Here is a 13,831-nt window from a genome sequence, read left to right on the forward strand (position 1 = left end):
TGGCTTGGTGGTGGGTATTGAGGAGGGCACGTTCTGCATGGAGCACTGGGTGTTGTGCACGAACAATGAATCATGGAACACTTCATCTAGAACTAATGATGTAATGTATGGGGATTAACAGAAGAATAAAAAAAAAAATTGAAAAAAAAAAAAAAAGCATCAACTTTAACCTCGAAGAAAACCATGGATTTGTGTAGGAGCTTCCCACCACAGCCCTGCCTGCCTCCCACAGCACCATGTTTGTGTGGTTGAGCTTTCTGTCCTACAGATTCCCCTTTTGCCCTGTAGACCTCATTTGGCTCTGCATCACTTCAAGTCAGCTGACAAAGAGACCAACTTCTCGATTACTTGGGTGGCATGTGGAATCTCCAGGAGTCTCAGTCTCAAGCAGCCCAGTGCTATTTAAGTGTACACAGAAGAGGAGTTTGAGATTAAACGGTGGTGAAGTTCTACTTCAGTGAGTGAACGATTGTACTCGAAGAGTGATCGATGTGACCATGGAGGGAAATGATCAACGCAGAGGTTCCCAGATTATCTGCATTCACCATGCCCTAGTGTCTCAGCAGTTCTTCAGCAAAGCCCATAGGCCAAGAAAGAACACCAAACAGGTCTAACTGTTAGGAAGGGAGGGTCAAACAATTTAAGAAGTATTTATACCCTAACGACTTAGCAGACATTTGAAACACTAATGCACATAGCTGGAAAGAAATAATACTTTCTTTTATCCTTAAATAACCATAATCACTTGCCAGTGCTATGATATGCGCACCTGTTATGCTTTGTACACCTTCTCAAACCTTGGAGAAAGCGTGAATGCTGTGTCCCTCATTTCCTGTTCCATGTTGATTTTTCACAAGCTATTTGCTTTTTATCACAGCAGCTGTGAAAACTCAGCTTCACAATATGTCATAAAAAGGAATGTAGCAGGGTGCTGGGGTGGCTCAGTTGGTTAAGCGTCTGACTCTTGATTTCGGCTCAGGTCATGATCCCACGGACATTGAAATCGAGGCCCTTGTTGGGGGGTGGTCCATGCTCAATGGGGGGTCTGCTTGAGATTCTCTCTCTCCGTCTTCCTCTGCCCCTCCCCCTTGTGCACTCACTCTCTCTCTCAAATAAATAAATAAAATCTTATAAAAAAGGAATGTGGCATGATCTAATATTGAAACTGTGAGCTACTTCAAGCTAGTATGTTGTACTACTATCTGAGAGATGTTGCTGTATTTTCCTTGAAAATCAATAATTTCCCACTGCAGCACCCCAGAATACTTACAGGGAATCATGGGTTAGGTGGTATGCAGTTCTCAGATGTGTCCAATTTTCTTTTTCCAGCAATCAAAGTTTTGCAGGTGGGGTAGGAGATAACATTTGTTTCACACTGCCAAGTTAATATAATGATTTCACATAAATATATCAACCTTCTCATGAGGTGGTTGGCTTTCATTTTCCCATTTTTACTGATGGAAAGACAAGAACTCAGAATTATTTCCACTGTTTAAATAGGGTAGGGAACAGGAGAAGGTCATGCTCACTAATTTAACTTCAAATCCTACATTGTTTTCTCCATACCATATTTGATCTCTGCTTCTATTAAGCTTAGAGATGAAACGGGAAATCACATTTATGTAGCAGATGAGAATTGTGAGAGCTGTGTCTGCCAATCAGGAGTTTAAAGAGAGAGGAACGTCAAGGTCAGCCCTGGGCTCCAAGTAGCCCTTGCACAAATGTGGAAGGAAGAGCTACAACTTATATCCTTGTCCATGAAAATTGCTTACATTTAGGTACCTGGAGAGTCAGTGATGGAGAGAGTAAAACTTCCAGTGATTTCATGTTAGTATATATATATATATTTATATATAGGTCTAGGTCTAGTAATCTGCTCCAGGGAGATAGTGATTCTGTTCTGCTCTGCTTGTAGCTGTCTGGAAGATCATACTTGGAAGTTATTTGTAAATTCTGAAGCATGCCTGTTAAATCATGGGTGAAGAATCTGGGACTGTTTAGCTAGCAGGCACTGAACTTTGGGAGGAAGGATGTGATAGGTGTCTTTGTAGTTCAGCCTTCCTAATATTTGAAAGAGGAGTTATACTTGTTCTAACCTAACCCAGAGGACAGAATTAGTACTTTGAAGTATGCATAGCTTATCAACTACAGAAAAGTAATAATAATTTTTAGTGGTTGCAGTTGCCCTGGGAGGCAGTAAATTCCCATTATTGAAAATCACTGTGAAAATGATAAAAGAGATAGTAGATCATACAACCTGGGTCCTAACGGCCTTTCAACCTGTAGATTCTGTTTTTCTAACTTGCTAATTTTCATTTCATTGAGCAAAGGCTTTCAGAGTAACTGTGCTTTAAATCCAGTTTGCTGTCTCCCCAAACACAGATAGGTCTCTGTGTTGGTAAAATTAAATGTAAGGTAAATTTTAAGTTTTTTGTTGGAAACTGATGTTTTGAAGGTCAGAGACCATATGAGAGGTCCTAGTTCTACTGAGAAAGCCTTTAAGTGTCTATTCTAGTTTACAAGTACAGTACATATGTGGGTGCAGCCAGTATATCTCTGGGAAACCCGGACAGGCCTTTTACTGTGTGTGTGCACACACATGCGTGTAGTGTATGTGCGCGTGTGTGCTTTAGTCATTCAGGAGTTTACCTGTCAATTTCCCAAAGTGACTATCAGCTCACCAGTTCGGAATTTAAAATAAATCAGTCCTGAGGTACTAGTAGTTTTCTCAAGTCATTGTATTATCTGGTCTTATACTCTGAACAAAGACTTCATTATAATTAACATGGCTGTGCTTTAGACCCCATAGGTTTATATTGGGTCTTCTTCCCAAATGACTTGAGGGCTTATGAAAAATAGCCCACATTCTTTGCTCCCTTGCAGAAACAACCCCCCTTTGGCAAAGATAATCTTATCTTCCGCCTTTGGGCTGTGCTTCTGCACAGTTGAGCTTTGGTAGACCTTCTGTCCCTACGACACCCCCTGCCACCTTCTTAAATCCTTCTGCCGTGGCTGCCCTTCAGACACTGCCTCCATTTCTGAGGTGGAAAGGGGAAGGCTTTCTTCTCTCTCACTCTGGTTCTCTTTCTGCACTTCTCAAGGCCCTGCCAATTTTCTTTCCCTTCTGTGAAAGCAGATTTTACAGAAAATTCCCTTGCCAGACCTAGGTTGTATATGATGAACACTAAAGCAAAAATGGGGTCTGTGCTAGTTTTCTGATTTATTTGGAAGACATTTCGTAAGACCTCTGTAACTAGCTTCCTTGCCTTTATCATTCAGGGGGGCACATGTGCCCCTGAGGAGTTTGCACGTATGGTCCCCACTGGGCAGAGCGATTACAAACAAGCTGTGTTTTAAGTTAGTTTTGACTTGTATATTTCATCTGTGAAGTTGGCAAATACTTGAAAGGCACAAGCTACTGTTTTCTGAAAGCTTCTTTGCACATGAGCATAAAATGTATGTATTGGATTTGGAAATTGTCCAATAACTGCCCTTTCAATGTAGCTAAATGTAGATTACAGCTGTTTCCTCTGGAAAGATGCATATAATCATCATTTCTTTCTTCTCTTACAGGGTGTCTCCTCTGCAGAAGTCTGAGATAGTGGACGTAGTTAAGAAGCGGGTAAAGGCCATCACCCTCGCCATTGGGGATGGTGCCAACGACGTTGGGATGATCCAGACAGCTCACGTGGGTGTAGGAATCAGTGGGAATGAAGGCATGCAGGCGACCAACAATTCGGATTATGCCATCGCGCAGGTCAGAGGCATGGTTGACCAGCTGTCCCGTCCTGTTGACAGAGGTGTCCACTGGGCATGAAGGTCTGATTGGTGCTTGACCTTTAGTCCAGCCCTAAGAACTCTGCCACCCCTTTTGAGGTTGTGTCTAGACAAAAGCACCAGAGTATTCAGATTTCCCTGTGGCCTTGATCTTGTGCAGTTGCAAGGCCCTGTACTGCTGGTTGTTGTGGTTGTTTTTGCTAGCTGTGAGGTTGGCCAAGCTTTCTGTACTCCAGGCAGGGCGTCATTCCTGACAGATAGGTCTCTGATCCTGCTAATGATGGTCTCTCACCCTCAACTCCCACATTTGCTGCATGGGCTTTTCCTTGTGCCGCCCATGCTAAAGAATGGCTGTGCTTATTTTTTTTTTTTTTTTAAAGATTTTATTTATTTATTTGCGAGAGAGAATGAGAGACAGAGAGCACGAGAGGGAGGAGGGTCAGAGGGAGAAGCAGACTCCCTGCCGAGCAGGGAGCCCGATGCGGGACTCGATCCCAGGACTCCAGGATCATGACCTGAGCCGAAGGCAGTCGCTTAACCAAGCCACCCAGGCGCCCATGGCTGTGCTTATTACATCTCTTCTTTACCATCCTGACCCCAGAATCTGTCCTCTTTTCAGAAGGTGCTAGAACACTCTCTCCTCAGGCATTCGAGGTCAGGGGAAAGCAGTGGTTTACAACTGCTACTCTCTCTGTAGCCATAACCAGAGTGCGGGAGCCATAACCTACGGTCAGTAGCAAACAGCCTCCTGCTATTAGGCCAAGTTCAGCCCATTCCTCTCTGGATCAGATGTTGCATGCAGGAGTTCCTGATGCACTTTGTAGTTACTGAACAGATGGCCTGAGGATGAAAGAATCGCCGACTCCTCAATGATAGATAGCCGAAAAGTGAAGGAAAATAGCTAACCTCCTGACCTTAGGTGACATATCTAGAGCATTTGGCCTGCTTGATCATCCAGAAGATCTAGACCTCATAATGGGCACCGATCGTTTCCTTCTGTCTACAGATTGCAGTATGTCATGATAAAATGCCTGCTCATTTGGTGGTTAGCTAGGGTTTCCTCATGTCCTTCCAGTGTTTAGTCATTTGAAGAATGTGTTAACCTTAATCACATGAACACAGGTAATAATGGCTTTTTATCCCTTCAAGCTGAGATCAGGGGCTGCGTAAGAACTGTGAAAGAGCTTCCAACAACCCCAGGGCTGCAGGCTGGTCCTGTGCAGCTTTGGGGTCCACCTCCCCAGAGGGGCTTCTGCATTAGATCACCTCTCCGATTCCCTCCCAGCCGGTGGTTCTGCAAACACAGGGAGGAATTACAAAATCCTCATGGCTCCAGAAAGTACATGAAATCAATCTTGTTTCTCTGTTGATTTCAACTAAATCCTCAAGATAAATGCTAAAGTAGGTAGGGGAAGGAATTCTGATTGTACAGGTGGGAACACTGGGGCTCCTTCACATTGGGTGACCGGCCTCAGGTCTGAGCATCCAGGGTCAGAGAACACCAGACCTGTACGTGACCTTGGGGACCAGCTCCACACACCTGCCCATTCACTTTCCTGAGTCAACCACTCCGAGGCCTGTGGGACTCTTGCTTCCTGTAGTCTGTCAGCAGCTGTAGATGTTATACACCCCAGCATTATTAAATACTTGAGTTATAGCATCATGTGGCTGGAAGGGATCTTTAGAGGTTTCCTAGGAGTTCCAGGCAAATATTTGTCTGTCTTTTTCTTTAAAATGTCTGGGGAAGGGAGATTCCATGACCTGCTTTATTAAAACTGCATACTAATAGGCTGTGGAATCTGGAGCAATTGCTCTCTTCAAATTAAAAGCATCAAAGAAGCGTAGGGAGGAGGAGAGTTAGAGTTAGAGTTAGAGTTAGGGGTTTTCTTGCCCCACCGCTGTAATAGTGTTCACTGCCAGAGGAAGTGACAAATGGCCGCATGTGTCTGTGGGTCTTCATTTCTCCTGTCCGTGGTCCTGCCCACGACTGGGGAGAGGTCCTGTTGTTTCAGGGGAGCATTGCTCTTTGCCTTACACCTTCTCTACCCAACTTTAGTTAGAAGCAAGAAAGGCCACAATTTTATGTATTCCCTTTGCCCCCAGTGAAATGATAAATGTCTCTGGTTGAAGTCAGTATCTTGGGCTTTTTCTCTTTATTGCATGTGGATGAATACATTTTTGCTTGGGTTTTTTTTTTTTTTTTTTTTTTTAAGATTTTATTTATTTATTTGAGAGAGAGAATGAGAGAGAGCACATGAGAGGGGGGAGGGTCAGAGGGAGAAGCAGACTCCCTGCCGAGCAGGGAGCCCGATGCGGGACTCGATCCAGGGACTCCAGGATCATGACCTGAGCCAAAGGCAGTCGCTTAACCAACTGAGCCACCCAGACGCCCCTTGCTTGGGTTTTTGAGGCAGTGCCCTGGAAGCTTACATACAGAGGAAAAACTAGCTCCCAGTCCTTGGGAAGAATGATGAAATGGGCAGAGCTCCGGTTGTACTTCTTCCCTGGTTGCCTGTGCTTTTACCCACAGCACAGCCCCTGCGACTGCCAGCCGCCTGCTGGTCTGCTACCTTGCCCACAGCCCGTGGGCAGCCTGCACCAGCGACGTAGGGCACGGCGCCTCTGGCCCCAGCTGCCTCTTCTCCTCAGGAGGCGATCATTCCTGCCCCCTAGCTTCTTAACATCTTTTGAACGACCTCCTGAAAATAGTGTTTTGATTTAGGTTATATGTATTTTTTTTCCCCTGAACACAAATCACTGTAGCACTAACGTTGAGTCATTCCGGATGACTCCAGCAGATGCTCTGTGTGCCCACTGAAGTTTAACATCAGGGGGTCTGGGTCAAATGCAAACTTCCTTTTTATTTGTTTAGCCAGTTATTTTATGATTCCCCATTCCCCTTTGGAATCCTTAATGAGCTTTTATGGAGAGTTTTATTTTTCCATATGCACCTACTCCTGCCATTTTGAAGTGGCCATATAGCTTTTGGAGTATGCAGTTGAGTGACCCGCCTTACCCCCGTCTCCTGGGTAGATCTCTCATGAAATGTGATGTCATGTCAGATTGAGCTCCCTTCTTCAGGACTAATGGAAATTATTACGTGGCTTCCTCCTGAAAGAAAATGTTTTCTTAAAAGAAAATTACATTTCCAATCAGAGTTTTTTCTTTTCTACTGATAGTTAAATTTAATTTCAGAAGTAATCAGAAATTAATAGGAAGTTTGCAATAGCAAAAGAATTTCTGAAGTTTATGGATGTTCTCAATACAGCCCGATTATCTCTTCTGGGAGCATGAGCCCGAGGACTGCCCTGTGACTTGGAACAGGGGAATTAAGGTTTTAGTTCAAGGCAACCAAGGGGCATTTCAGTGTGGTACAAGGCTAATCAATGTATAGAAATCTCCCCTAATGGTGCCTTCATGCCAGGGCACATCATAGTCCACAGAACAAAACAACAACAAAAAAAACCCTCATTTCCCTACCTCCAGCTCATCTTCACACTTTTGGAGACCTTTGTGAAGAGGCCACAGAAAGCAAAGCCAGGCTAAGAGGAGGCTGAGGGGATAGGATTCAAGTGGTGCCCGAAGAACCCCCTGCCCCAAAGAGGATTCAGGGATTTTATTGAATATTGCTCAGTATCCCAAACTGCAAGATCTGTTCCATCACTGTCACCTTAGTATCAGTTAGCCACTTGTTGGTTTTTTGTTTTTCTTGACTGCATAGCCCTCTAGCAAGAGGTACTCTGTACTAGTTGGAAGCAAAAAAGGAGAACAAAATGGGTGTGGCTGGTAAGGCTGTGTGTTTGCACCTGAGTGTCTCTGTGTCTCCGTGAATGTGCAGTTGCTTTTAGCGTGCGGACTGACAGTGGAAATAGGTCGTGTCTCTGTGTGCATCCCTTTTTAAAAAAGGATACTGGTGCATGAGTGTTCCTGTTCCTTGCTCCTTGTCACCATCAAATCTGATTGAATAGACGCATCTGGTTGCCACTGTGCTTTTCTTTTCTTCCAGTTCAAGAGGTCACCTTCTCCTAAGAGTTAGGACCCTAAAAAAGTATTTGTGTAAACAGAATTCTCAAGAATAACAATGAGAGGTCCAAACTGGCGTTTGGGGAAAATATTAGCTATGTAGATTTAAGAGGAGAGTTTAGTTGTCCTCACCAGACCTGAAAGATCTGCCTTTGGTTTCCGGAAGTGAATGGTTTTCTCAGGTTCTCTGCAGAATCTGGCTTCCTCGATGACCTTCTCTGTCCCCGAAGAACATTTTGTGACTTTTGTTCCTAAAGGATGGGCATTCCTGAACTTTGCCATTGTTTCCCCCTCAGTTTTCCTACTTGGAGAAGCTGCTGCTGGTCCATGGTGCCTGGAGCTACAATCGGGTGACCAAGTGCATCCTGTACTGTTTCTATAAGAACGTGGTCCTCTACATTATTGAGGTGAGCCAGGCCAACTTTGTCCTTGGGAGCGGGGGGGCTTTTGCAGAGGACATCTTCACATATTTAAGGTAATTGCAAGAAAGGATTTTGTTCCTGTAAAATTAAAAGGTCCTGCTGGGACAGACTGGAGTCTGTGACACACACAACGTCTGTAATATGGGGGACACCTCGCAGATCGAGGTCCTCATGCCGAGGAAGCAATGCGGGAAGGCCCGGTGACTGTTGTCACTCACACCCTGCTCCTCCCAGGGGGCTCAGAGCCTGGGCAGCGGGTGTTCCCACATTTCTTGGTGGGCATGGGGACGTTTCCAGGCAGCCCGGTCATTCTTTTCTTTCCTGGAATGAAAGAGCCTGATTTCTTGTTCTATTTCTCATGGCATCTGCAAGTTACCCAAGCATTGATTCATCGCCTCTGGGATATTTGGATGATACTATTTAAATGGGAGAAGGTGTGGGAGTAAGTGGGGAGTGAACAAATAAGGTGATTAAAAATATCTCCGTGAATTTCTTGAGTTGTCAAGCTGGTTTTCAGGATGTTGATTCAATTGCAAGCACATTTATTTTACTTATTAGCGGGACTAGAGCAGGAGAGGGGTGGTGGGCTCAGGAAAAATCAGAATGGGCACTTTCTCTTTGAACTCAGTGGGAGGACCAGCTGCCTCTTTCCTCCTTTTTAAGGACAGCTCTGCTGCAAAGGTGTGGCTTTTAAGGCCAACGTGACTAATAGATTTCCAAGTGTGTTGAGAAAAGAGGAAGCAGGCGGTCACTCTGTGGAGAAATAGAAAAGCAATGTTAATTGCATTTGGTGTTAATATCTCAGTCTGTTATGAGTTATTTTGTGTCTGATGTCTCAACTCTTGGCAGAAATAAGAACCAAGACATAGATCAATTTTATCTGATGTGGCCCTTAAAATATGCAGCTCAGGGAATTTAACAAGTGGTTTGCTAATGTAACCGTGACTAAACATTTCTTTACCCTACCCAGTTGTCTACTCTATCCTATTGAATATTCAGGTGAAACATAAAGGTTCACATCACTGAGTTTGTAACCAAACTACTAATGAATAGTTTTCCTGGGTTTTGCAAGTTGTACATTGTACTAATTTGCACAAAGGGCATCCTACTTGCCTTGTCTGCTCATGCTATGATACTCAACTCAGTCTGCACCAAGTAAGAACTTCTAAATGTTACATGTAATGGATTTTATAGTTTCTATCTTCCTCCTGTCTGCATTTTTACAATTTTTTTTCTTTTTTTTTGGCACTTAAATATGTTTGTCCTTCTGTTTCTGTGGCTTTCTTTTTCCCTCTGTGATAGCAGTCACTCCTGAATGTCACTTGAGGTCATAGATAATCAATGCTGTGGACTCAAGCAGTGTGGGAATCTCTGCGCCCACGTGCCATCCCAAGTCCCACATGCATTTTCAGCTCTTACTGTAGGGTTGGCTTCACAGGATTTCTTAATAATCTGGTTTTCCTCAAAATCAGCAAATTACAGATAGTCTAGACTTCTTATCAAGACATTTTACATGAAGCTCCGAACCCTTCAGCTTCCCAGAGCTTCCTCCGGGGCCCTCCTTCATCATTTACACTTCCTATCTTGCCCTTTTTTTTTTTTTTTTTAAACTTCAAGAGGGCTGAGGACGAGAAGAGTACAATTTTTGTCTGTCTGGAAAATTCCATTTGGAATGAGGCCCTGAAAATGCCATGTGAGTTCCTTAAATTAATTTTTCAATTGTAGCTGAACCACAGCTGTACATGGTCTTTTGTAAACAGCCTTTAAAAACATTCCTGATAAAATTTAAAAAATTAAGTAAAGTCTCCACCACTCTGGTCTCAGTCTTCTACTTAGTATTTCAAGGAGATTTAATTTGAAAATCAAGAAAAAACAAAATCTTCAGCTGAGCCCAGAAAGAGCATTGACTCAGTGACTGCCCAACCTCTGTGGCATCAACATGTACTTCAAATATAACTTTAAAAACAGGAAAGTTCTACTTGGATGGTATTTTAGTGTGTTTTGAACCAAAAGATCAAAGATTGTTATAATTTGATTTGCTCTTTTGCAATGAATAGTTTTGCATTCTAAAGGTTACCTTGTAACTAATGGAGAATAAGTTGTATTCTTATTTTTTTAAAAGATTTTTTATTCATTTGAGACAGAGAGAGAGAGAGCATGAGCAGCGGGAGAGGCAGAGGGAGAAGGAGATGCAGGTTCCCCACTGAGCCAGGAGCCCGATGTGGGGCTTGATCCCAGGACCCTGGGATCATGACCCGAGCCGAAGGCAGACGCTCAACCATCTGAGCCACCCAGGTGCCCCTAAGTTGTATTCTTAAATGGTTTTCTTGTAACTCAAGGAGAAACCCTTTGCAAAAGCCAGTATGTCCTCATCTCAAATGTCCTCTGATTAGGTAACTATCAGTCATTTACAAATGTAGTCTAAAAGCAGTTTGGCATATTAAAAAAAGATGCACAAGTGGGCATGTGCACACACATACTAATAGAGTCTTGGCCATTATTATGAGGATCATTATGATTTGAATAACCAATATAGATTGTATGGAAGACCTATGAGCCTGTAACTAATACAATCTACTCACTTGGTACACTGACCTATAAAACTTGAGTTTTCTATGGAAGGAATACATGACTGTATCCTCACTGCAATATGGAATGCTAACTGAAAGTTCCCTCCACTCTCATCCCCAAGCCCCCTTAGGTATATTCTTTTATGACCTTTTCCTGTGTTCATAGAGCCATTTACATATACAAACAAACCAATGTTTTTACATAAGTGTCCTCATACTTTGTAATATCTTCTGCAGTTGATGTGATACCAGTGTATTTGGGGGATCATCCCCGTGACTACATATGGGTTCATTGCCTGGTGTTTCACAGTATGTTTTCCTGCAATCTATTTAACCATTCCTATATTGATAAATGTTTAAGTCATCTCCCTTTTTACCCACAAAGAGCCTTGTGGAGTAACAGTTGTCCCTCTAAGCAGCCATAATTATTCTACCAAAATGACAGTGATCTAATTCACACATTACTACCCCAGTGCCTTGAATATAACACATGATCAAATTTATGTATTATTATCTGTATCTCACGTTCCCTGTTGCTGACTGACCTTCATGCTATTTGATGTGTCACATAAAATTTATTCAGGCTGAAGTAGCCATTTGTTCAAGTGATTAAAAATTAGAACAAAATGATGGAATCTGTGATTTCGTGGTCACCCTATCAATAGGCAAAACGAAAAATACATAAACCTTGGCTCTCCATTCCCTCCACTGCTACCTTAATCTAGTACTTCTTACCGGCTTGATAGGAGAGACCACTAGCTTTGCCCCATTAACCATCTATAATGCAACCGGGATGAGCTTCCTGAACACGCATGTGAGTGATTCCAGTGGCTGGCAGCTCTGGAACTAGGTGCTCAATAATGTTGGCAGTGAGTGCCACCATCCTCCTAGGACTCTTCAAGGTTCCTGTGGCTCCTGATGAAATCCCCGTGTCCCTCTTCATGCCCCTGCCCCTCGTGGTCTGGATCCCGACTGTCACCAGCCTCATCTCCCACTGCATCCCTCCTCATTCTGTTTTTAATCAGTGCTATTGAAGTACAATTAATACACAGTTAGATACACCTTTATTAAGCATACAGTTCTATAAATTAAAGCTGGATTTTATCATTAGAAACTAACTGGCAGTTTTCTGCCTGCCTCCCATAGATGACAAGAATGTCACAAAGAGTTTCTGGGGACAGATAACACAGATGGTTGCCCAACAGTGTGAATGTACACTTAAAAATGATTAGGATGGTAAACTTTATGTTGTGTGTATTTTATCACAATAAAAAAATGCTAAAAACATTTTAAAAAGAGTATCACAAGCACTTTGGGCCTTTAGTCACGTGGAGGGAAACAAAAATGTGTAGCCAGACCGTATACTTTGGAGAGCTCACTGAAGGTTTGAAAAACAAACTTCACATGTAGTTTTGTTTTGTATTAGCGATTAAATGCTGCATTTTGTGGCTGTGACCAGATAGACCATATTTCTCAGAAGGTAAAATTCTTTTGTGGGCTAGACCATGCAGAATGTCATAGCCTTGTGGGGCGGATGGAGTCAGCCAGCTAGAGGGGGTACATTCCTGGTGTGTCCGAGGTGGGGGGCAGGAAAAGAAATAAAGTTAGTGAAGACAAGGAGATAGGGCTGGAAGGGATATGTAAGTGGCCAAGGAAGGGGATCTAAATAACTAGATGTTGCTATTGGAAGCTGGGAATCCTTTTTCATTCTGGAATAGGCAAGTGACACAGTAAAAGCAATTTCAGAAAATGTGTATGTCAGTATGTAGGACAGATGGTAAGCATAGACCTTTAATGTAATTTTGTAGTTTTAACCTGGGGCATAAATCATGACCATTATGTAACCATTTCCCAGCATAATTTATAATCAGAAAGGAATGACTGATTTTTAAAAACTCTTTGATTTTGACAGTGGGAGGAATTTACCTTAAATGTAAAGATTGGAAAAATATTCCTACACATTTTTGAGTTCCTCATGTGACTGCTCTGTGATAATGCCCAAAGAGAGAGGGTCAATTAAATTCTTTAAAGTTCCTACGCTATTTAACAAACTAGGCATTTGTTATTCAGGATTTCCTGAATAGAGTACAAAGCATAATAAAGAGTTTCAAAGTATAACAGTCTCAGCATGTTAAGAATTTACTAGGTGTGCGTCTGTCCACAGACTTTCTGAACCCCCAGGAAAAGGTTATTTGGAATGGAGAAAATTTTTAGTGATAATGAAATGCAAATAGGAAAACAATAGGGAAGTTACTTGAATTTAACCTGCAATTCAAAAAATTATGATACAGATCCCTTATCAACTTTGGTATAACGTAAAGAAAAGACACCAAATCATCTTTGAAAGAGAGACGAGACTTTGAAATTATGATGACGATTCGTTGGTGGCTCCTAGTTTAGAGAATAACGATAACATATAAGTATTAATGTGAAAAAATGGGAATTTTATACCACTTAGAGTATCTACTTATTTTTGGCACCATATGTAAGATAAACTAATGTTTTCTTGGGGTCATTAAACTGGTATAGGATACTGGCCAGGAACTGGGGAGCATTTTTAGCATGGAAGTCTGGAAATATCACTGACTGAGACAGAGATTTAAACCACAACAATTTGAGACCAAATGCAACCCAAACAACAGAATTTCACTAAAAGCTACTTAAGACTTATCAATATCTGACAAGCCTAAAACAAACAAATGAAACTCTGTGCTCTAGAATACTCCATAAGGTTTACCAGCATTTCGTTTCCTGTGTCTTAAAACTAAAACAGTAAAATGAATTATGGTTCCTGCATAAACTGCCATTCTAATCCAAAATATTCTCAGAGAAGTACTTGGAATTTATTTTTTCTGAGAACATATATGCAATCTTTTTAGTTGTGTCACAGTTTTTTGTTGTTGGACCTCTGACAGGTTTTGGGGTTTTTTCCCTCCATTTTTCAGATCATTAATTGTTTGAAAATAATTATATGTAAATTACATGTAGGCAGTCCCTTCTTTCATTTACCATCTGACTAGCTTCTTATTTGTGGAGGCC

The 13,831-nt window shown here is 42.3% G+C and overlaps 1 protein-coding gene across 3 annotated transcripts in view; it reads left to right on the top strand.

Annotated features, from left to right (window-relative positions):
• LOC102734599 (phospholipid-transporting ATPase IB) overlaps nt 1-13,831 on the top strand; it is a 567,820-nt gene that overhangs the window by 336,666 nt on the left and 217,323 nt on the right. For all 3 annotated transcript variants that reach the window (XM_081814745.1, XM_081814746.1, XM_081814748.1), the window contains exons 26-27: nt 3,574-3,757; nt 8,097-8,207. In XM_081814745.1, coding sequence (XP_081670871.1) covers nt 3,574-3,757; nt 8,097-8,207 — 295 coding nt within the window. The remainder of the gene's footprint in view (nt 1-3,573; nt 3,758-8,096; nt 8,208-13,831) is intronic.

This window comes from Leptonychotes weddellii, chromosome 3 (assembly GCF_054177405.1).
Source record: "Leptonychotes weddellii isolate Sample4059 chromosome 3, ASM5417740v2, whole genome shotgun sequence".
Lineage (NCBI taxonomy): Eukaryota > Metazoa > Chordata > Mammalia > Carnivora > Phocidae > Leptonychotes > Leptonychotes weddellii.